This window comes from Gopherus evgoodei, chromosome 5 (genome assembly GCF_007399415.2).
Source record: "Gopherus evgoodei ecotype Sinaloan lineage chromosome 5, rGopEvg1_v1.p, whole genome shotgun sequence".
NCBI classification, from domain to species: Eukaryota; Metazoa; Chordata; order Testudines; family Testudinidae; genus Gopherus; species Gopherus evgoodei.
In genome coordinates, this window is record NC_044326.1 from 54,058,826 (window position 1) to 54,083,039 (window position 24,214).

The 24,214-nt window shown below is 42.4% G+C and overlaps 1 protein-coding gene across 5 annotated transcripts in view; it reads left to right on the forward strand.

Moving 5' to 3' along the window:
• CEP135 (centrosomal protein 135) overlaps positions 1 to 24,214 on the forward strand; it is a 90,401-nt gene that overhangs the window by 22,133 nt on the left and 44,054 nt on the right. For 3 of the 5 annotated variants that reach the window (XM_030565519.1, XM_030565515.1, XM_030565516.1), the window contains exons 7-13: positions 10,256 to 10,384; positions 13,203 to 13,418; positions 14,259 to 14,324; positions 15,916 to 16,066; positions 16,738 to 16,931; positions 18,128 to 18,271; positions 20,236 to 20,379. In XM_030565519.1, the coding sequence (XP_030421379.1) occupies positions 10,256 to 10,384; positions 13,203 to 13,418; positions 14,259 to 14,324; positions 15,916 to 16,066; positions 16,738 to 16,931; positions 18,128 to 18,271; positions 20,236 to 20,379 (1,044 nt within the window). The remainder of the gene's footprint in view (positions 1 to 10,255; positions 10,385 to 13,202; positions 13,419 to 14,258; positions 14,325 to 15,915; positions 16,067 to 16,737; positions 16,932 to 18,127; positions 18,272 to 20,235; positions 20,380 to 24,214) is intronic. The other 2 variants (XM_030565518.1, XM_030565517.1) reach the window with 2 other exon arrangements.

Consider the following 24,214-nt stretch of genomic DNA (forward strand, 5'->3'; position numbering starts at 1 on the left):
TATGATCTAGTTAGGATAAACTGTCTTTGTAGTTTCTTAGTCCATATGTGGTTTATTAGATTCCTGTTTTGGACTAAAGTACCAACTTTTAGACTTGCACTCTGCATATGTGGAATGATAGGTAGGATATCTTTTTACATAAAGAATATTGGCTTTTTAAACATATGTAAATAAAAAAACGTGATTATAGTAAATGACAAAATATTGACTTAGAGCTTGGCTACACTTGCGAGTTACAGCGCAATAAAGTAGCTCCGGGTGCCCTATCTCACTCCCCGTCCACACTGGCAAGGCATGTAGAGCGCTCTGACTCTGCAGCTACAGCGTTGCTGGTACTCCACCTTGGTGAGAGGAATAATGTTTGCTGCACCTTGGCTACAACGCATCAGTGTGAACGAGGTGTTGGGTTACTGCGCTCTGATCAGCCTCCGGAAATGTCCCATAATCCCCTTAAGTCAAACATGTCATTGTTTTGAACTCCTGTAGGAGTGTGGAAATACCCTTTCAAAGCTCGGTTTCTGACAGCCGGCAGAATGGTATGCTAATTCCATTAGTGTGGAATGCAGTGTGTGAGAGAGAGAAAAACAGGAGGTCTGCTGCTGTCTGAACTTACAAGACAGCATGCTGACATGCTCTCAGCATCGCAAAAACCCACTCTCTTTCCCTCCACATACACACAACACACTCCCACCCACCCCCATTGAAAAGCATGTTGTAGTCACTTGCATGCTGGGATAGCTGCCCATAATGCACCACTCTCAATTCCGCTGCAAGTACCGCAAATATGGCCACGCCAGTGACCAAGCAGCTGTCAGTGTGGACAGACTGCAGTGCTTTCCCTACTGCGCTCTACGAAGGCAGGTTTAACTCACAGCTCTCTACGGGCTTGTCTACATCAGAAAGTTGCAGCGCTGGTGAGGGAGTTACAGCGCTGCAACTTTGAAGGTGTACACATCTGCAGGGCACCACCAGCGCTGCAACTCCCTGTTTGCAGCGCTGGCCGTACTCCCGTTTTGTCTCGGGTGTAGAGGATCCAGCGCTGGTGATCCAGCGCTGGTAATCCAATGTAGACAGTTACCAGCGCTTTTCTTGACCTCCGTGGAAGGAGGAAGCCTCTGGTAATCAAGCTGGTTTCCTTTCCCGGTTTGCTCTCTCGGTCCCGGAGCCAGCCAGCAAACCGCAGGGAAGGAGACCTGCTTGCTCGGGGTTCCGGGACCGAGAGAGCAAACCGGGAACGCCGCGGTTTGCTCTCTCGGTCCCGGAGCCAGCCAGCAAACCGCAGGGAAGGAGACCTGCTTGCTTGGGGTTCCGGGACCGAGAGAGCAAACCGGGAACGCCGCGGTTTGCTCTCTCGGTCCCGGAGCCAGCCAGCAAACCGCAGGGAAGGAGACCTGCTTGCTCGGGGTTCCGGGACCGAGAGAGCAAACCGGGAAAGGAAACCAGCTTCGCCGCGGTTTGCTCTCTCGGTCCCGGAACCCCGAGCAAGCAGGTCTCCTTCCCTGCGGTTTGCTGGCTGGCTCCGGGACCGAGAGAGCAAACCGCGGCGTTCCCGGTTTGCTCTCTCGGTCCCGGAACCCCGAGCAAGCAGGTCTCCTTCCCTGCGGTTTGCTGGCTGGCTCCGGGACCGAGAGAGCAAACCGCGGCGTTCCCGGTTTGCTCTCTCGGTCCCGGAACCCCGAGCAAGCAGGTCTCCTTCCCTGCGGTTTGCTGGGTGGCTCCGGGACCGAGAGAGCAAACCGCGGCGAAGCTGGTTTCCTTTCCCGGTTTGCTCTCGCGTTCCCGGAACCCCCCTTGAAGCCGCCCAACAGCGCTGCAGTGTGGCCACATCTAACACCACTTGCAGCGCTGGTTGCTGTAAGTGTGGCCACTCTGCAGCGCTGGCCCTATACAGCTGTACTAATACAGCTGTAACAACCAGCGCTGCAAAATTTTAGATGTAGACATGGCCTACATCTGCCAAGTGTAGCCATGCCCTCCGTTTAAATTAATGGGGAACAGATGCTTTAAAAAAATCTCAGGAATAGGGTATATGTGCAGACTTAAAATTACAAATATTTTGAAACCAATAGTTTAATAACATCTATTAGTCTACTTAAATTGAGTCTTGGTTATTAAGATTTTAGTTTTCTCATCCAAAAGTGGATTTCTTTTGAAACTGATGAATTCTTGCTAATTTTTTCGGGTAAATTTTACATCTTTTCTTGGAGTTCTACCTTCACCATGTTTTCTCTGACAGTGAGAAAACATGTGGCCTTGTCCCCCCAACCACTAGCCTCGATTCCTTCTCTCTCTTTTTCTCTCTCCCTCCCCCCCAAAGCCTATTTTCAGAGAGAGCCTTGTGAATGTAAACCAGTTAAAATAGCTTGCTAGGGATGATAGTTTGTCACTGATTCCACTCCTTCACCCAAAAAAATTCTTGTGCTGTTTATAGCCCATCCAAACAGCTACCCACAGCTGATCTTTATGATTCATGAAACCCACAGCTATGCCTGCTTTAATTTTTAGTGGGGGAGATCCCCAGATAATTTTGTAGCTCTGAAGGGAGGGTAAGGTCTGTTATTGATTGTTCCAGGGCTGCTGAAAGCTGCCTTTCAGCTGTCTGCTGCTAAGACAGAGGTGGGCAAACTACAGGCTGCAGGCCACATCCGGCCCGCTGGATCCTCCTGCCCGGCCCCTGAGCTCCTGGCCTGGGAGGCTAGCCCCCAGCCCCTCACCTGCTGTTCCCCCTCCCCCATAGCCTCAGCTCACTGTGCCACCAGCACAATGCTCTGGGCGGCGGGGTTGCGAGCTGTTGTAGAGCTGTAGAGCCACAGCCTGACCCAGCGCTCTGTGCTGCGCAGTGGCATGACTGGCTCCAGCCAGGCGGCGCAGCTGCCTGGTGCTCTGGGTGGTGCAGCTGTAGCGCTGCCAGCCACTGGTGCTCCAAGCAGCGCAGTAGGGGGACAGGGAGCGGGGGGGTTGGATAGAGGGCAGGGTAGTTCGGAGTGGTGGTCAGGGGGCGGGGGTGTGAATAGGGGTCGGGGCAGTCAGAGGGCAGGGAATGGGGGTTGAATGGGGGCAGGGGTCCTGGGTGGTCAGTCAGGAATGAGAGGAGGGGTTGGATGGGGTGGCAGGGGGCACTCAGGGGACTCAGAGCAGGGGTGTGGGGGGTGTGGATGGGGCAGGAGTCCTGGGGAGGCTGTCAGGGGACGAGAAGGGGGCGGGAGCCTGGCCACGCCTGGCTGTTTGGGGAGGCACAGCCTCCCCTAACTCCATACAATTTCGGAAACCTGATGTGGCCCACAGGCCAAAAAGTTTGCCCACTCCTGTATTGAGCCAACTCTTCTGTTGAGGAGTCGAAGTGACCTCAGGCCACAAGAAGTATCTCATTAGTGTGAGATACCTAGATCTAGTCATTTATGCTTGGGTCTTGGAGCAGGGGAAGTTTGTATTCCACACTGACTTGCTTTCTGCCTCAGTTGCTCTGCTTGTAAAATGGAGGTAATAATCCTAACCTTCCCCACAATGGCAGTCATGTGATTATCACTGGTGTGAAAAGCACCCTTTAAGTGCTGTGTATAATATTAGAAAGGGAGCTGAGGAAGGACAGTGGATAACATGAAAGGAATATGTAGGACAGAGATGAGAATACTTGGATTCTAGAGGGGCTGGTAGAGACAGTGTAACCCAGGAAGAAATAAAGCAGTGGACAGCAAAATGGGAGCAAATGTGAAAAAGAGGAAGATAGATGTTGCCTTTCAAACAGAGAATGATCAAGGATAGAAATGAGAACAAAATGGTGTGGAGATGAAAGTAAAGAACTAATAAGGAAAGGGAAGGAGCAAGAAAAGCACAGATTTTAGGTTAATGAATTTTATGTATTGTGCTTCCCTGGAGTCTGAACATTTTTAGGGAAAAAGATGGGATTTTGAGTGATTAAGTTATATTAATATTGTTGACTAATTGGGGTTTTCTAGTTTAATTGGAGAAAAGATAGAAAATCACCTACTCTGTATGTATCCATTCTTTGGGAATGAGCGCCCTAGCAGCCTGAGTCCCTACAATATATGGAGAATTGTCCTTTAATATATGTTTTTAAATACTCACTATGCACATTATCCATAATAATCATCTGATCTTCAGTTCTACCACAGCGGAGAAGTTTGATGTTAACCTGAAAATTTGGCGAGAGGGATACAAAAGTCATTCTAATGGTCCTTCCAAAAATTCTAATGCCAGTCCTGTGCCATAATGTGATGTGATTACTGGTGTGGAAGAGTAATAGCAAAATTGTTTCTCACGCCCTCCCCAAAATGCAAAGGCTGTCATTGCAAACAGTCATAAATGATAAAAACATCACACTGGAGTCTGACACTTTTTCTGATACTTTATCCAATTTGGAACATACAGCAAGAAGATATTTATACATACAGAGAACATGAGAAGGTGGAAGTAGCCATACCAACTGTAAGAGGCCAATCAATTGAGATGAGCTATCATCAGCAGGAGAGAAAAAACTTTTGAAGTGATGATTGAGATGATCCATAGAAGGTGTGAGGATACTTAACATGGGGAATTAGATTCATTACACCAATTATCACTTCAAAAGTTTTTTTTTCTCCTCCTGATGATAGCTCATCTCAATTGATTGGCCTCTTACAGTTGGTATGGCTACTTCCACCTTTTCATGTTCTCTGTATGTATAAATATCTTTTTGCTGTATGTTCCAGTCTATGTATCCGATGAAGTGGGTTGTAGCCCACAAAAGCATATGCTCAAATAAATTTTAGTCTCTAAGGTGCCACAAGCACTCCTTTGTGGATACAGGCTAACATGGCTGCTACTCTGAAATTTATCCAATTTAACTTCCCTGATAACCCTTAAAGGAATTTATCACCAGCTGAAACCGAGGTATTTTCAGTCTGTGATGAAACGCTAGCAAAACTATCCAGCTTCTCCAGAGACCTTCTTTGTCAGTGATTTAAAGGTAGTGATAGAGGAAAGAAATTTCAGTCTACAGTTGTTGGTTGCTTGTTCTCAGGATATTCTTGTAGGCAAGTGTTTTTAATTTGAATTTTCTTGTGGGTCACAAACAAATATAACCTGTAACACTACTTAGTACTAAGGAGGTGATGGTAAGCTCCTTTCTCCCTTGTATTGAGAGCTCTAGCCTTAGGCCATACAAACAAGTCAGGTAAGGGGTATGGCTACATTTGGAATTTCAAAGCGCTGCCACGGCAGTGCTTTGAGGTGTGAGTGTAGTCGAAGCGGCAGCGCTGGGAGAGACGTCTCCCAGCGCTGCATGTAAACCACATCCTTTACGGGTGTAGCGTGCAGCGCTGGGAGCCGCGCTCCCAGCGCTGCCGCCCTGATTACACTGATGCTTTACAGCGCTGTATCTTGCAGCGCTCAGGGGGGTGTTTTTTCATACCCCTGAGTGCGAAAGTTGCAGCGCTGTAAAGTATGAGTGTAGCCATGGCCAGAAACCGAAATCTCCAATGCCTTTCCCACCACCACTTCCTTCACCTCTTGCCCAGACCATGATCCAGCCAACCCAGCCCCTTAATTGTCTTTCCTTTGGGCACAATGCAGCTTAAACAGATAAAATAACTCCGTTCCCTCAGGGTGCAAAGGTACACCAATTCATGGCTGTTTCAAAAGCAGCTGTTTCAAAAATCTCCCTGAAAGCAATCTCTTTTCCTATTGAGTATATAGCTGGATTTCTTGCCACTCCTTATAACCAGGTACTTCCCAGTGTTTTTGGTTGATCTTGTCTGAGTCACAGCAGTTTATTTTCTTTTGCTATTCCTACCTTCCAGGCTAGTCGTTTGGAGAGTTAGAGATGTAGCGGTCTTTGGTCTGGATTTCCTGTACATTGTCTGCCTGCCTGCATAGGAGCCTGACTAGGAATTCTGGTCTTTTTCCAGTCCTTAGATGAGTATTGCATCCAGTCACACCAGCTGTGGCCTTTTCATACCAGTGCACCAAACATGAGGCTATCCCATGTCAAAGTCCCATCTTCTCTTTGCCACAGCATTTTTCTTCCTTCCTAGTTTGCTTTTCAAAATATTCAAGACATGGTCGGTTATTCAAAATATCTTACCCCTTACTTTATTTTTGGTCAGGTCAGATTGTATAAAATTCTTTGTTGACATTTGAATGCATATGACTGATTAGTTTAGAACAAAGTACTGGGCATCTTGAAATCTTTTCATATTGAAACTCTGTTCTTCTGTTATTCCAAGCTGAGATAGCAGAGATTCTTCCAAAATAGCTTTGGAAACATCAGTTTCCAATATCAGACTGGGTTAAAGGAAGGAAGGAAAGAACAGTATTAAGTCAGACCTTTACAAAGTAAAATCCTTTGATATTTTCTGGTTTTAAAATAATTTCTAAACTCTGATCTTAATGCATTTTCCTCTGAGACAAGCAAATCTGGATATATATAAAATAAAATGGACAGTACCTACAGGAGCACCAGAAGTAATGCATCAGTGACCTTAGAAAGCTTGTTGCCATTGTCTGAATCATTGACTTGGCCACCAGACACAATCAAATTATAACCTCTTTTTTTCCCCTAAGGAATGTGCAGGATATTAGAGGTGACAAATCCTTCATTATCCAAATAAGCATTATGTTACTGTAATCTGTTTATGCCTGTTGTGTGGCTGCAATTTTGTTAACTTGCAATCATGCATAAAAATATTCCTCATACAGTTAAAGCCAGTGGCTTTCAATCTTTCCAGACTATTGTACCCCAGACCTTTCAGGAGTCAGATTTCTCTTGCGTACCCCAAGTTTCACCTCGCTTAAAAACAATTTGCTTGCAAAATCAGCTATAGAAATACAAAAGTGTCACAGCACACTATTACTGAAAAATTGCTTACTTTCTCATTTTTCCATATAATTATAAAATAAATATTTTGGAATATAAATTTTGTACTTACATTTCAGCACAAGTAATTGTCTGTATGAAATTTTAGTTCGTACTGACTTTTCTAGTGCTTCTTATGTAGCTTGTTGTAAAAGTATGCAAATATCTAGATGAGTTGATGTACCCTCTGGAAGACTGCTGGATACCCCCAGAGGTATGCGTACCCCTGGTTGAGAACTATTGGTTTAAGCAATGCTGCTTACAGTTGACTGACGTAGCATATTTGATGCAAAGTATTGGTTAAGGGTACCCTTTCTATGCGTTAGCTGGCAGTATGGTAATGTGCCTGAGAAAGCACATTGGCACATGAATAAGCTACATTATGGAATACCAATACTTAGATCAGGGGTCGGCAACCTATGGCATGTGTGCCAAAGACAGCATGCGAGCTGATTTTTAATGGCACGCGGCTGCCTGCTGGGACTTCACATGCCATTAAAAATCCTGCCCAGCACCGCAAGCCATGGGGTCCGCGGTCCCGGGTTGGAGGACCGGGCCGAGTGCACCAAGCCACCAGCCCCTCCCCCGCATTCTCCCCTCCCCTGGAGCCCTGCCGTCGCGCACGCAGCGCTCTGGGGACCGGAGCTGCGCGTTCCCGTGTGGCAGTGTTTGGCTCCGCAGCAAGGAAAAGATGCTTCCCACTCACCCAGAGCCCTGCCACCATGTGTGCAGCGCTCTGAGAGGCAGGGCTGTGCGCTCTCATGGGGTAGTGTATCTGGCTCTGCTTGGAGCCTCAAGCTAAGGGGGCTGGGGAGGGGTAGATAATGGGTTGGGGCAGTGAGGGGACAGGGAGCAGGGTGGGTTGGATGGGGGGGATGGAATCCTGGGGGGGGATGGGTAGGGGCGGGGGGGTCTCTGGAGGGGGGAAGTCAGGTAGCGGGGGGTGGTGGATGAGGCATGGGAGTTCCAGGGTCTGTTGGGGGCAGGGGGTGGCTAGGGGTCAGGGCAGTCAGGGGACAGGGAGAAAGGAGGGTCCGGGGGGGCAGTTAGGGTAGGGGGTCTCTGGGGGGGGTTGGATGAGTCGGAAGTTCGGGGTAGGGGGGCTGTCAGGAGGCAGGGGTGTGGAGAGGGGTTGCGGCAGGCAGGGAGCAGGGGGAGGTTGGATGGGTCGGGAGTTCTGGAGGTCCTGTCAGGAGGCGGGGAGCGATTGGATGGGGCATGGGAGTCCTGGGAGTCTGTCTGGGGGTCGGGGTGTGGATAAGGGTTGGGGCAGTCAGGGTGCAGGTAGGGGGTAGGGTTCTAGGGAGGCAGTCAGGGGACAAGGAGCAGGGAGGCTTGCATAGGGGATGGAGGCCTTGGGAGGCAGTTAGGGGCAGGGGTCCCAGGAGGGAGTAGTCAGGGGACAAAGAACGAGTGGGTTGGGTGTTCTGAGGGGGGGAAGTCACCCAGCCCTTTGCCCTGAACCCTGACACCCTCCCCACACACACCCCAGGCCCCTGCCCTGGGCCCTGTACCTCCCTCATACACACCCAGACCTCTCCTTGACTTCTTCACGCCCGCCATGACCCCAGCCCTGACTCTCTGGCACACCCACACATACCCAACCCCCCCCTGCCCTGACACCTGCACCCCCCTCACATGCCCCCAGCCCTCTGCCCTGATTCTTGCACCCCCCCCACATCTCCAGCGCCCCCCCATGCACACCCCACATCTCCACCCTCACCCCATGCACCAAATGGGAGCTCCTGCACACACACACACACTCACTTTCTCTCCCCCCCCCCCCACCGGCACCCTTCGCATCATATGGGTGCTGCCCAGATAAGTGCCCCACACCCAAACCTTCTGCCCCAACCCTGAGCCCCCTCCCTCATTCTAGCTCCTGGCCAGACCCTTCACCCCCAACCCTGTGCTCAGTGCACTCCCCCCCTCATCTCAGTGCAGAGAGAGGAAGAGAATGGGCCAGAACCAGGGAGAAGGTAGGTACCCACTGCATGTGGGCAGGGCCGGGACCCCAGACTGACAGTGAGCTGAGTGGATCTGGCATTCAGGATCCCGGCTGGCAGGAGCTGACGAATGGAACCCCTGAGCGGTAGTGTGCTGAGCCGCTCAGCCCGCTGGCGGTCTGGGGTCCCGGCTGCCAGCCTCGCACAGCCTGCTGCCAGTCTGGGGTCCCGGCTGCCAGACCCTTCCCAGCTGGGGTCCCAGCTGCAGGCCCTGCTCAGCCCACTGCCAGCCTAGGTGAACAGAACCCCAGACCAGCAGCGGGCTGAGCAGGCCGGCGGTGTAAGATCAACATTTTAATTTAATTTTAAATGAAGCTTCTTAAACATTTTGAAAACCTTTGTTTATTTTACAATACAACACTAGTTTAGTTATATAATATATAAACTTACAGAGACTTTCTAAAAAACATTAAAATGTATTATCGGCACGCAAAACCTTAAATTAGAGTGAATAAATGAAGACTCGGCACACCACTTGTGAAAGGTTTCTGACCCCTGTCTTAGATTTGCACCCTAGAGACTAACAACTTAATGCATAGAATGGAGCACGCACGCGCGCGCACACACACACACACACACTCCTGTTCTTTTTGCGGATACAGACTACCATGGCTGATATTCTGAAACCTGTCGATACTTAGATGTTTCGCTTCTGAATCTATTTAGTAAGCTTCTTTACTTTTTTTAATGAGAATGTGCTTGTGGAAAACATTTGACATTGGGAATACACTTGAAAAACACTTTTTTTTGCCAATTTATACATGTCAATCATAATAATCATTAATAACGAAGACATGGTTGAACTCATGCTTTGGATTTTGAAAACATTTATGTTTTTTGCATTCTTGAATATCTAAGATCTGTGCCTTTGCTGTACTTTGCATATGTGCTTTCTATTCCCTTTTTGTGCCTATTGTTTACTCTTTTAAAGATATGTATTTGGACAGGATATTTTTTTTGAGCAACTTCTCAAATTTAATTTTTACCGCAGATTCATTTCTTTTCATTTTAAATTAACACAAACCACTATGTTGTTTTTCTTGTACTGTTACCAAAAATAAATATGTAAATTTAAATGGGGATGAACAAAATGGTGGAGGGGGGAATATTCTTTTAAAATATTGAACATTTTCAACTTAAAAGTAATAAATATAATAAAGTAAGCAGTGGCATTTTCCCAGCCAGGCCACTGCCTTTAATGTTCTAGAGATTTTAAATTTTCAGATTTCCTCTTACAGTATGTCATCCAGTTATATATTTATTATTATTGTGACAAACAAATGGCTAGCAACTTTGAATTCAATCTGTTTAAAGTATACAAAAATAGTAGAGGTTTTCTAAGGCTGGCTAGGAGATAAATAAGCACTTGAAAGGAATAAATATTTTCTCCCTAAAGGTTGAACTGAGAGATAGAGAGATAGAACGTCTAGTACTAGCACTGGATGGTGGTCGCTCTCATGATGTTATATCTTTGGAATCCAGAAGTAAAAGTAACGAGAAGCTTATTGCCCATTTAAATTTGCAGGTAACACATTTATGCACATTAGTTTTTCAAATTTAGAAATACTTGCAACCTATGAATTACTTGTAGCTTCTCTTTTTAAAAAATATGTTTTATGTTAGAAACAGGATCAGCTTAAGAGGCTTAATTTAAAATTGCATCATGTCTTTTGTTACCAGTTTATTTTTAAATGACTTAATGTTTGTTTAGAATAGTTTCAGTTTATAACCCAAAGGTCTCAGTTTCTTACTAAAAAATGTTGGGTAAGACATCTGTGTTTAGTAACTTTCATTTTGTTATGTTCAAACTGTAAAATCTCTGTATGATGTTTGGACTAATTTGAAAACAGTAAAGTTTTTGTTCAGTCCTTTATATTTTTTTTTCTGTATGTGAGGGACTGAAACTGTGCACTGAAAAGAGAAGTTACTTACAGTTAAGTCTGATTCTTCAACTACGTTGTCTTTGCAGACACACTTGTGTCTTTGGCATCATAGGGTCAGAGAATCTGGAAAAGTGGTGTCTTTGAGCCATGCAATTCCCCCTAAATATTCACATGTTCATAGCATGTGTATTGAGGTATTAATCTGCAAAGGCAATTCTGACTGGGAAGTAGAAATAAGTATCTCAAGAAAAACTTTAAAATTAAAACTACCAACTTTAAATAGTAACTGTTAAAGAATGCTGAACAATTGATATTCCAAAACTGAAAATAAATGTGTTTAAAAAGTAGAAAATTTGCATACATTGTTTAACTGAAGATCAGAATTAATGAAGTGAGTAATTTAGGCTGCAATCCTGCAAATACTCATGAAGATAGGTAATTTTGCTCATGTGTGTTGTCTCATTGAAGTCAAATTCATAAACCCTTTGTACTTATTTTTAAAAATGGTACTGAGAGGTTAAACAAACACAGCAGTAGACCTCTTAAAAGGAAGCATTTATTTTGTCTTAAGTTGCATTTTTTCCCCATATTTATAATGTAATAGCAGCTCCTGCTTTATAGGACTTCTGTAGCGAGGGAGCCCCCTAAGCCTAGGGAAATGAAGGAGAGCATCTATATGGGGATATACATATCCTCATTTAATCCCCTCCCACCATTTCTGCTGTGTTCCCTGATACTCCAGTTCCGCATAACATAAAGGGAACCGATAGGTCATGTTTTGTTCCCCTTGTACTGCTACTCCCCTTTACTGCCTCCACCCCTCATGTCTCCAGTGGTCCACGGAACACATTTCCCTAGCTACTAGCAGTGCTTGTCTAATGAGTCTCTGGGACTTATTAGAGTGAGCACTGCTGATAACTGTATATCTAGTTAGCTTATATGGCCCCCATTACTGTAATATCTGAGCACCTCAGAATGTTTGTTTGTTTTATTCTCACAACATCCTTGTGAACAATAGAAGTATCATTATCCCAGTATACGGATATGGAACTGAGGCACAGAGAGACTAAGAGTATGTTTCAACTTTGAGATGGGGATGTAGTTCCCAACCTGAGGAGACATACTCGTGCTAGCCCTCATTGAGAGAGCATGCTAAAAATGCTGTGGCAGCACAATGGGCTAGCCACCCTGAATACTTGCCCATTGGAGACCCTACATACGTACTCTGGGAAGCTAGCCCTTCCCACAGCTAACGTTGCCATGGCTACACTCTGTTTTTAGTGTGCTAGCCTGATGAAGGCTAGTGTAAGTCTGTCTCCTCGAGCTAGGAATCACACCCCTATCACCAAGTGTAGATATACCCAAAGTGGTTTGCCCAAAGACATGCACACAGGAAGTCAAGGGCAGAGCAGCAAATGGAATCTGGGTCTCAAGAGTCCCAAGTTAATGCTCTGACCACTGACCCATCCTTCTTCTCCAGGTAGGTGAACTCCTTCCCTAGGCTACAGGTGACATAAGTGGAAATTCAGGGTCAGGAATGTGGGAGGTAGTGATATCCCTTCAGTACCTTGGGTGAGGGGAAAGATATTGGGGTTGTAAAGGTACATAGTAGGAATGGGGAGAGGAGATCAAGTGGGGACTTGTGAGGGACATAGATTCTCCATCCGTTACTGCCCCCGAGGCTCTGGTAGGGGTGAATATGTGGGGACACGGATGTTCACCCATTAATGTCCTTCAGGAATGGTGCAGGCTTGCAACCTCAATACTCCAGCTCCCTTAGCCTGGCTATGCACTTCCCAGTTTTCTGATGTTTGTGTTTTTTATTACAATACTAAGGTCAGATATTAGCCACTTACGTCACTCAGGGGTGTGAGTGACTTAAGTTATACTGACCTAAGCGCCGGTGTGGACAGTGCTTTGTCGGCAGGAGAGCGTCTCCAGCCAACATAGCTACCATCTGTCATGGAAGTAGATTTATTATGCCGACGGGAGAGCTCTCTCCTGTCACCATAGAGTGTCTTCACCAGACGCGCTACAGTGACGCAGCTGCATCACTGCAGCTCTGCTAATGTAGCGCTTCCAGTGTAGACAAGCCCTAAGCTTCTTGTAAAGGTGATAGTGGGTCTTAACTCCACACTTTGTTTCTTAGCATTTGGTTTCTTAGCATTTGGGTTCTGGGAATTAAATTAGTGTTCCGGTAGGGTACAAGGCGCTCAAGGCACTGCTGAGTGTCTACAACCTTAACTCCATGTTAATCTTTTTTTTTTTATGTTAACTTTTATTACATTTTAAGAATAGGAAAAACTGCAATTTTTTACAAATAGATATGGTGTTTGTTTTTAATGTGTAAAGCAGGTACAGTGATTCAGAAACAGTGGAAGAGGTATTCTACTATCTTCTTTAATAGTATTTGACAATTTTGTATTTAATATTACTGTTTTAATTATAAATACATCATAGGTTGAATATCTTCAGCAAACAAACAGAGAGCTTGAGAATCGCATACAAGACCTTTTGGACACCAAACAAAATGTCACTAGTGAAGTGGTTCATTTAAGCAATAAAAATGAAGAACTATGCCAAGAACTGAGTGAGATAGACCATTTGGCACAGCAGTTGGAAAGACACAAAGAAATTGTGCTTGAGACTGCAGATAAGGAAATTGGGGAAGCTAAGGTAAGCAAGTACTGTAATTTGCTATGTTCTTATGGATCTGATCCAACTCCCATTCAAGTCAGAGGAGTTGAATCTGCATTTAAAGGATACAAGGATTATTTTCCTACCGCAGATCAAAACATTATGAAATGTACTTAGAATGTTGTATAGAATTTCTCATTGAAAGGTGACTATCCTTACACCTTGATTAAATATATATTTTTGTTACTATGGTATCATAAAGCTTTGTATAGTACTATAAAGTACCATAAAACTTTGTTTGGGTTCATCTCTTGGTGCTTTGTGTTTAAGATTTTGTTCTCTGTTCTATTAAGAATGAGCAGGAAAATGCACAAAATAGGCCAGCATGCATGCTAATAGAAGAGAGTTTATTTCTCTTATTTTGTCACTTTACTGTTTTAGGCAAGACAGTTATTTAAAGAGTAGTTAGCTTCTAGAAGGAAGAAGACAAGATAGATCTTTGTAACAATGATAATTGAGTCTGGAGGGTTCTTGCGCTGAGGAATCAAGCAATAGTTCATTTAATCGCTATGTTCTAAGCGGAATATAAGTCTGTGTGCAGCAAATTTCAGACATTTTCAGTACTTCTGTACTTTATTTAATAAATAGCATGGAAATTAAGCTCTTGATCAAGTAAGTGATGACTAGTACATTCTTAGATATTAAGTTCAGCTTCCGTACGTGTACTTAGAATTTAGCAAAGTAGAAATCACTTTCTAAGTAAATTGTATATTTCTCACAAAAAATATTTTGTACATAATCTCAGGGGTATTTGATTTTAAAGGAATTATAATTTAGAATACTTAATTTTTATTAATGTATGTTAACTTTGATTAATAGAAAGAAATTAAAAGAAAACATAGTGAAATACAGGATCTTGAGGAAACAATAGCGAGACTTAAGTCAGTAAGTAAAACCACCTTTTCAAATTGAGGTTTATTCAGCTAACTCCAATTAAATTGTGGATTTTCTTTTTTTCTGTTTATCATATCTTGTATAGAATGTTTTAATGCGCATTCATCCTTATGAGATCAATTGTTTAATTTACAGGAAGGAAAAGATCTGTTAGCTTTTTTGAAACAAAATGTATATAGGCATGAATATCTTCTATAATATTTAAGAACTTTAATAAAATATCTTAGAGAGATTCCAAAGTTAAAAAGCTGAATCAGCCATCCTATCATTTTGTTGTAAATTTGAATAAACTAAAGAAAACAATTCTGTAGAAAAATGTTTTGGTTAAGCATTGTAGTTTTCTTTTTGTATTTGTTTCTACATGTTGTATTACAAAAGACTTTTCTGTGTAAAGTACAATTTTTTCTTTGAGTTTTCCCTGTTATCATTTCTCCTTCCCCAATGTCACAGTCCTTAATTTGTAATGGTATAATTATTTTCACCACGCCCAAGTAGAACATTTCAGAGAATTTTCTTCATATGGAAACTGCTCAATCTCTTAATCAGGACTTCCAGCATTTTACCCAGCACTTGGTAGGTTGGAGACAAAGTTTAAAAGCCCAGATTAAAGGACATGGGGACACAGGTATTTTTCAAGTCTGTCTCCTGTAGTTGAAAACAGCACATCATGTAGTGGCACTGTTTAAGTATTGTATAAAATCAACTTTATATAAAATATGCTTTTAAAAAAGCATTCAATTAGTAGGAGGATCTAATAATAGAAAAAATCTGCACCAAATAGTATTTGAGCAGATACAGAACTAGTTGAATACAACAAAATATTGTCATACAAATTATTTAACCAATGCCAATTAAATTAATCAAATATTTTATATTTACAAAATACTGTTTGATCAGACCTGCTTACTAAAATCTCTTACTTTAGTTGTATCTTCTTTCCTTTGCTCATTCCTCTCCATATTTTTTTTTCAAATTATTTTTCCCTCTTATAACAGCAGAATGAAACTGACCTGATTCTTCTTAGGACTTGTCTACACTTACTGGGAGTTCAATGTGTGGCGATCGATGCATCAGCGGTCAATTTAGCGGGACCCACTAAATCGACCACTGATTGCTCTCCCATCAACTTCTGTATTCCACTTGAATAAGAAGCGCAAGCAGAGTTGACGGGAGACTGTCTCCAGTCGATATTGCATAGTGTAGACCCCGCGGTAAGTAGATCTAAGTACGTCGACTTCAGCTATGTTATTCACGTAGCTGAAGTTGCGTAACTTAGATCGATCTCCCTCCATAGTGTAGACAAGGCCTTAGTTTCATTGCTGACTGCCAGGTTCTGAATGCGTGACGTAGCATAATGTATTTTTACTGCACACTTGATTATAGTAAAAAAATTGACACCAAAACAATACATATTGATTAACATTTAAAATTTTGTACTTGGGGTTGATTAAACAGTAGCAACATCTGATCAAAATTAGAAAACTAAGAAAATGTTAAATTATTTTATTTAAAATACTTTGCTTAATTTTTATTTAGTGACATTTTTAGGAATCTACTAACTTTTTCAGTACTTTTATATTAGGAGTTATGTTCATGTCGGAGAGAAAAAGAGAGGCTGGCTGATGAACTCTTTGGAAAAGCAGATGAAAAACAAAATTTTGAACTTTTGTTAAACCAGCTTGAGCAAGAGAAACAAAGGCTTTCAGAAAAAGTTGAAAACTTTGAAATTATAGGTAAATGTTTAAATATTGATTCCCTTAAATACATCTTTTATGTTATTTTTTTAAAAGATTAACATCTTAAATATATTTATCCGTAAGTAGTAGTAACACTAAATCGGGATCATGTTATATTTGGAGTGAAAATAATAGTATGAAGACATAAGGTTTTCCATCAAAATATTCCAGCACTGAAACCGTGCATGCATGCTACAATTTAGCTGTAGAGTTGCATTTTTTTCTGCGTGAGGGGTGTACATACTTCTGTAGTGATTTTAGGCTTTATTTGTGCTAATCTTATTAAACCTGTAGATGATACATGTCTGTCCTGAATAACATACTCTAATTGTTAATGCAAAATAAATTGTTATGGAACTGCAGTATACTGACCGTGGCTCCTGTTCTATTTATTTTATTTTTTGCGTCTCTCTCTCTCTGTGTGATTTTGTTGCACTCCTTTCTAGCTGCAATATATTAGAAATACTTCTAAAACTTTTAACTCGTATATTAGGCAAATACAGTTAACTCTCTAGTTTTGTCAATAAAAAAATGTATTCTATCTTCATGATCAGATTTTGTTGTAATATTTAGCAATTGTTATTGTAACTTGAGTATGCATTCTTTAAAATAGTCTCTTACTCATATATATGCTAGTTTTGTTATTTCTTCGTTGCTTTCCTCTGCAGAACGAGAACTTGTCTTAGAAGTAGAGAGAATGAGGTTAGAATATGGTATAGCTTTTGGAGACAAGTCACCTTCTCGACTAGATGCATTTGTGAAGACTTTAGAAGAAGACAGGGATTACTATAAAAGAGAGCTAGAATATCTTCAAAAAATGATAAAACAAAGAGCTAGCCCGTGCCGTAGGTCTCCAGAAAAGGTAACGCCCCTTTTATCAATGAATGGTGGAAAAAGCAATGCAGATCTGTTGCTGGAAATATTAGTTCCATTCAAGAAGTGATAAAATATAATCTAAATATTAACTGCAGAAAATTATTTACCCTAATTGTCTTTTTAAATTATATTCGCAACATGAAGCATAAGTAACTGTGAACCATAATAGTAATTTTCCCTCTGTTGATACTCACACCTTCTTGACAACTGTTGAGAATAGGCCACTTCCACCTTGATTGAATTGGCCTTGTTGGCACTGACCCCCCACCCCCCACTTGGTAAGGCAACTCTCATCTTTTCATGTGCTGTAATATATATACTGCTTACTGTATTCTTCATTCCATGCATCTGATGAAGTAGGTTTTAGCCCACGAAAGCTTATGCCCAAATACATTTGTTCGTCTCTAAGGTGCCACAAGGACTCCTTGTTGTTTTTGCTGTTACAGACTAACATGGCTACCACTCTGAAATAGACTGGAAATCCTTCAACTTCATGATGTTCCATTCTATGCATCTGATGAAGTGGGCTGTAGCCCACGAAAGCTTATGCTCAAATAAATATGTTAGTCTCTAAGGTGCCACAAGTACTCCTGTTCTTTTTGGGGATACAGACTAACACGGCTGCTACTCTGAAATCTCCTTTTACTGTTGACATTTTTCAAGTCTTCCATTATTGCTCAATCTGTAGAAAAATACTTTTATTTCAAATTAAAGAGGAAAGAAGCAAGAGAGATCTAAGGGTGTGTCTGTCTGGTTATCTAAGGTACCCTAACACATAAGTATCTATACAACAATTAAAAATCCACAGCTGGCCTGTGCCAGGTGATTTGGGCTTGACCTAAGGGTCTGTCTAATTGCAGTATAGACGTTAGGACTTGGACTGCAGCCCGAGCCCGAACAGCTGCACCACAATTAAACAGCCCTTTAACCTGAGCCTTTTAGCCTGAGTCAGTTGGCACGGGCCAGCCGCAGGTGTCTAATTGCTGTATAGACATACCCTACATGCTTTGTCAGGTTTTGGAAAAACTGTTCCTTGTTTGGTATTTACAGTAAAGCATAGAAACTGAATCAGGATTGGGGCTCCATTTTGCTGACTTTTGCCTAGAAATATATATTTTACAGATGTTACTAATAGTGTTATATATTAAATATATACTTAGAATTTTTTTATTTACTTTGCAGAGTGAAGATATGAGGTTGATCACGAGAGAAAGAGATGAACTACAATCTATGTTGGATAGATTTGAAAAACACATGATAGAAATTCAATCCAATGTCAAATTACTGACTGCAGAAAGAGACAAATTAAATGTCCTTTATGAACAGGTAAGAAATTAAGGGCTTGATCTAGTTGCCATTAAATTAATTGACTAACACTTTGTAGTACTGTTTATTAATTAAAAAAAAAAACAGGGATTGAGGGACTTGGGGCTCAGCATAGTGGGATCCTGGGAGCATAGACCAACCAAGATATAACAAGCTGTAACTACTGTAATAGGATTGCAAATTTAGAATTATTTGTTAATTACATAATTCCTGATTTTTATTGCTTTGTAATAAATTGGTATCTTAACTTCAAAGAAATTCTAGTAGTGGCTACTATGTCTTCCTGAATTCAGTTAGGATATTTGTTGTGCAGATCTAATTCCTTATATACTACAGTGATGAGTGTTATAGAAAATCTTAAATTAGGTAGATAGGAGTTAAAATTGTAATCTTTTAGTGTTACTAGTTAATATGTAAACTATGTAAGACTATGTCTGTTCTTCTCTGTGGTTTGGCCTATGGAAGTGTGAACAGCAGTGCACGTCAAAGTGCTGCGCTGTAACTGCTCTGTGTAGGCGTTGCGGGAGCAAACGAAAAGGTTCCTAATCTTGTTAACGTCGTAGTTCTCAAACAGGACTACGTTAACATGAATTAAGAACCTTTTAGCTTGTGCCAGCAGAGTCCACATGAGGGAATTAGAACACAGCAGTTTTAGTGCACACTGCTGTTCACACTCTTTATAGTCCAAACTGCAGGGCAGTGTAGACAAACCTTAAGTCACCTAATATTTTAAATCCAGTTTTACAGCTTTACCTGTTTTATAGAATCATAGGACTGGAAGGGACCCCGAGAGGTCATCTAGTCCAGTCCCCTGCACTCATGGCAGGACTAAGTATTATCTAGAGCATTCCTGACAGGTGTTTGTCTAACCTGCTCTTAAAAATCTCCAATGATGGAGATTCCACAACTTCCCTAGGCAATTTATTCCAGTGCTTAACCACTTTGACAATTAGAAAGTTTTACCTAATGTCCAACCTAAACCGCCCTGCTGCAATTTAAGCCCATTGTGTCTTGTTTTATCCTCGGAGGTTAAGAAGAACAAATCTTCTCCATCCTCCTTGTAACAACCTTTTATGTACTTAAAAACTGTTCTCATGTCCCCTCTCAGTCTCCTCTTCTCCAAACACACCCAATTTTTTCAATCTTCCTCCATCAGTCATGTTTTCTAGATCTTTAATCATTTTTGTTGCTTTTCTTTGAACTTTCTCCAATTTGTCCACATCTTTCCTGAAATGTGGCACCCAGAACTGGGCACACAAATCCAGTTGAGGCCTAATCAGTGTGGAGTAGAGTGGAAGAATTACTTCTTGTGTCTTGCTTACAACGCTCCTGCTAATACATCCCAGAATGATGTTCGCTTTTTTTGCAACAATGTTACACTGTTGACTCATATTTATGCTATGGAACTCTATGGATTAGCATCCTCAAAAGAATGCTAACTTTAGAATCTTATGCCCTCAAATATGTGAGTTCTTAGGAAATTTTTCAAGCGATGTATATTTTAAAACACTTTCAAATAATGCTTTTACAGTTATGTATAGTATATTGCAACTTCTAATTCACAACTCTTTTCCTTCTGAAAAGTAATTAATTAAGATTACATACTGTACTTGGAATTTGGAAATAAAAAGGTTAGGAAGCTAAGGGAGAGGTAGAATTCATGAGCAAGGTAGGGGAGGATAGAAGCTGGAAAGGAAGGAGGAGGAAGTAATGAATGAGAACAGAAGGGGGGTTTGGGCATAAGGAGGAGGAAAAAGCATTAAGTGTATTTTGGGAAAATCAAGAATTCTTTGCCTTTATACGACTTAAGGAGTGCTTTCTGGATGTCTAGGAAACAACTAGAAAGAAATGTAGTATATCTAGTGTAATCAGAATGCTAAAAATCAGTTTGTCATTTTTCTCAACATTATGTACAATGTACTATTTTGAATGTATGACTACTACTAAGCAATACTTTTTTAAAGTCTCAGGATGAATTAAATAGGTTAAGGAGGGAGGCAAAGCAGACTTTAGTTTCTCAAAGTCATGTGGAAGAGGAAAGAGACATTGCATTAGCTGACTTCAGAAGAATGATGGCAGATAAAGAAAGTCTAAGGGAGAAATTAAAGGTGAGTATGTGCTAATATAAATAATGCCTTTTAGGTTAATCTGTGAATATCTACTCTTGTGAATTCTGAGAGGAACTTCTAATGTGTTGCTTATTTATGCAGTCATAATTATAACTAAGAACCTACAGCTTCAGTTTTCTTCTCCACTGAACACCACCACTGGACCACTTGTATAGTCTGTGCAGAATTAATGAGCTTTCTGGAAATTCAAAATTTTAAAACATTGCACTTGTAAAACGATCACCTTATACATCAAAGAATGCATTTGTCAGGAGAAGCAATGCTTAGGACCAGTATGTATCTGTGCAATAAATATATGGATATAATGTTGCAGTTACTCTTGCATGTTTCATTTTATTGGTGCAAAAAAAAAGCATTAAACCTATGCTCAGTAGTGATGGGGGCTTTTTTGTTTTCTTTGTTAAACCTCAAGTTATTTTTAAGCACTGGACATGGAAATACAGCTATAAAAGCAGTGTTGCAGAAGGGGCTCTGTAAATATTAGATATTGAAAACTGCTCCACAAATATGTAAATAAAGTATATCCTCTCTTGTATTTTATTTGCTAGCTTGTGGCTAGATGTTAGAGCTGATTTAATCATTTAGTGTCTAGTGTTTAGATTCACTGTGAAAGTTTTAAAGCTTTAGTTCATTATATTGTTTTGTTTACTTTAATATGATATTCTTTCTGTGTTTTGCCTTGCAACCTGTCACTGTGAACACCAAAAGTGAAATCTTGGCCCCATTGACTTAAACAGAACCAGGATTTCACTTCTATGTGGAAACATTTCTAACTTGATATTATACTTGGAGCTAAGTTTTTTTTTTTTAAGTTATTGTTCATATAGATTCCAATTTTGGTGCATGCCATATGTGCAAGATCAGATTCAATGGCAGTGTCTGGGAAGTTTGCCTGTGCTTTGCGTACCCTCCTGCCTCCCACTGCGGAACAGACAAAGGACGGTACGGCTGCAACACGTGGCTCTTTTTCTTGTCACCTGTTGCTGCAAGACAGAATCCTATGGCATCCTTGTTCCTTGCTTAGCAAGAAACCAGTTAGTCTTCAAAGTTTTCAATTTTTGATAGCTAAACTTTTTGCTAGGTTTTCTTTGCCTCTTTGCTTTTCATTTATCTCAGATAAAGAGCAATGACAGGTGGAGCCCTGCAAATATGCGGATATCTGCTTTATATCCTTGGACTATGTTTGCAAATCAATGTGGACTTTTGTATCCACGCAGGACCCTAAATACAGGATCTCAAAGGCGGGGAAGTAGCTGTCTGTAGCTCCTAGCCTATGAGGCTGCTTCCCCACCTTCCAGAGCCTATATTCCCTCTCCCTGTATACAGAGACAGGGGAGGTGGATAGATCAAGACAGGTAGGAAAATCCCCCATGCTCCTATCTGTAGTTTAAGTAGTCAAGCAATGTAAGAAACTTCTCCCAACTTTATTGCTGTATCAGGTCAGTTGGAGAGGGAGGCAGCTGCTTCTGTAAAGTAAGTCAGCCTGCCTTCCTGACTTACCTTGCAGAAGCAGCTGCCTCCCTCTCCAACTGACTGTTACGGCACAAATAAATCACTGGCTGGGCAACCGGAGAACGCCCTCTTCTGCGCCCCTAACCCTTGCACCCTCCTTCTGCACCCACGTGAGAAAACTGACCTGAGTCACAGAGTGCCTGCTGTTGTTGCTCCTCTCCCCCGCCTCACAGCCCCTAGGGGGGTGCGGAGGATGATCTGCCAAGCCAATAGGTGCCAGGGCTGAAATAAGGCATTGGTTGGGCAGCCGGAGAGCACCTTTACCCCTTGACCTGGGGTTATGGAGTGCCTGTTGTTACTCCTCATTCCCCCCTCTCCTCCCACAGCCCCCTTAGGAGGATAACCTGCCAAGCCTGGGCAATAATTAAGCACTGTAGCCCTCAGATGGTATTCTCTTTACATGATTCCACGGGGAGAACAGTGGTTGGTGCAAAGAAATTGGGATTGCTGAGCTCTAAGTGTGATGACTTTATAAATCACAAGCTAAATAGGCAGTGGACATTTTTTTTTAATTTTATAGTTTGTTATTTTGAGCATTATTGACTTTAGACATTTATATTAAAAATAATAAAAGGCTATTTGTTCTGATGCCTTTGTATAATAGGATTGATATTTAAAATAATAATAATTTAAAATAATAATAGTGTGCAACGATAGTTAAGCCATGTAGCTTTCTTATATAGTACACGGGCTCTTCCTGAGAGGCACTGTGACATAGCTTGCTGGTGCAGTGTGGATGCAAATATAGATAAAAAAAGGAATGTGGGTCAGATTCACGTTGATTCCTGCAGGTTGGATGTGGATCCATATATTTGTATCTGCACCAGGCTCTAATGACAGGTGTATCTGATGGGGCTGTAGGAGGTCAGGCCTAGTGATTAGAACAAGAGTTTATCCTACCAGTTAGAACTGAGTCCAGTGGGGGCACAGTCCAGGAACGATCCAAGGGTCAGTACCAGAGGGACAGAAGCCAAATCCTAGAGCCGGTGGGTAGGCTAGAGGGGGAGCCAAGGATTGATACTGGAGAGACAGAAGCTGAATGCCAGAGCCGTAGCTGAGGATTGACATCAGAAGTTGGAGTGAAGGAAGGCTGGAACCAGAGTGGGTAGTAGGTGGAGCAGATTCGGAAACAAGTCTGGAGTAGGGCCTGGAAGCAGGCTGCAGCAGGACAAGTGGAGCTGTGGGCATAGTACATGTTGAGGTACTGCAGATCTGCTCTGGATGCCAGATTTATGAGCAGGGTAGCTAAACCAGCAGCCAGTCAGGTGCTCTCGCTACTCTGTCAGTTCCAAGGCAGTGCAGCTAGGCTTACTGGTTGTCTATCAGTGAAGTTAGTCAGGGAGCAGGCCAGTAGTTGGTCTGGCCCCTGACAGCACCCCCTTCTTTCAGGATCACCTCCCAGGAACCCTGGGGCTGTGTTTCTTGGATTACACAGGAAGGCACACAGGAGGTCTGGGCTCTGAACATGTTCCATGGGTTCCTATGTCTGCTCCTCCAGGACTTATCCCTCCTAGTCAATCAGGTCCTGTTGGAGTCTTCCCCAGATTCGGTGAGGGTCCAGAATCTGCTATTCCACATGTTTCTGTTGGCCCTTGACAATTATTAAAGGAGGAGGAGGAGTGTAGTGCGGGCAGAAATTCTTGATAAAGATTTCAAGAGGGCGATGTGGAACATGGGAGGATTTGAAGGGATTCTGGCAACTGTAATCAAAAGGTTACTGGGTTAAGTTGTTCTGTGATCTTAAATGGCCACAAGTACTTGTGGTCCAGTTCATGGGGGGACGGGTGAATTGCTGGTTTTGGGCAGACAATCAAACCCTATCCTCTTCCATGAGATTGGGGTTGGCTGATGGTATCGGTTGGCTAATGGCATGGTGCTTGTACACTATCTTAGCCTCTTTTAACTGGTGCCTGAATTCTTGATGTGCTTGTTTGACGTACACAGCGAGGTCAGAGATTGTTGATACTGGTAAAGCAAGGGGATTTCAGGGTGCTGCCAAAGGTGGAACCCATAATTCATGAAGTGGGGGTCTTCTGAGTTACAGTGTGTGTGGAGTTGTAGGTGAATTCAGTGTGGGGAATGAATCCCAACCAGTCATCCTGGTGGTAATTTAGGAAGCAGCCTAGGTACTGCTCTAGGACTTGATTGACTCTCTCTGCCTGACTGTTGCTACTAAAGTAGTAAACAGTTGAGGGATGAGGTCCAATGGTCAGGAGGCACATAAATTCCTACCAAAAGCAGGCAATAAACTGTGACCGCCGAATGGATACTATGCTTGAGGTGAAAGTTACTGTCTTCAACC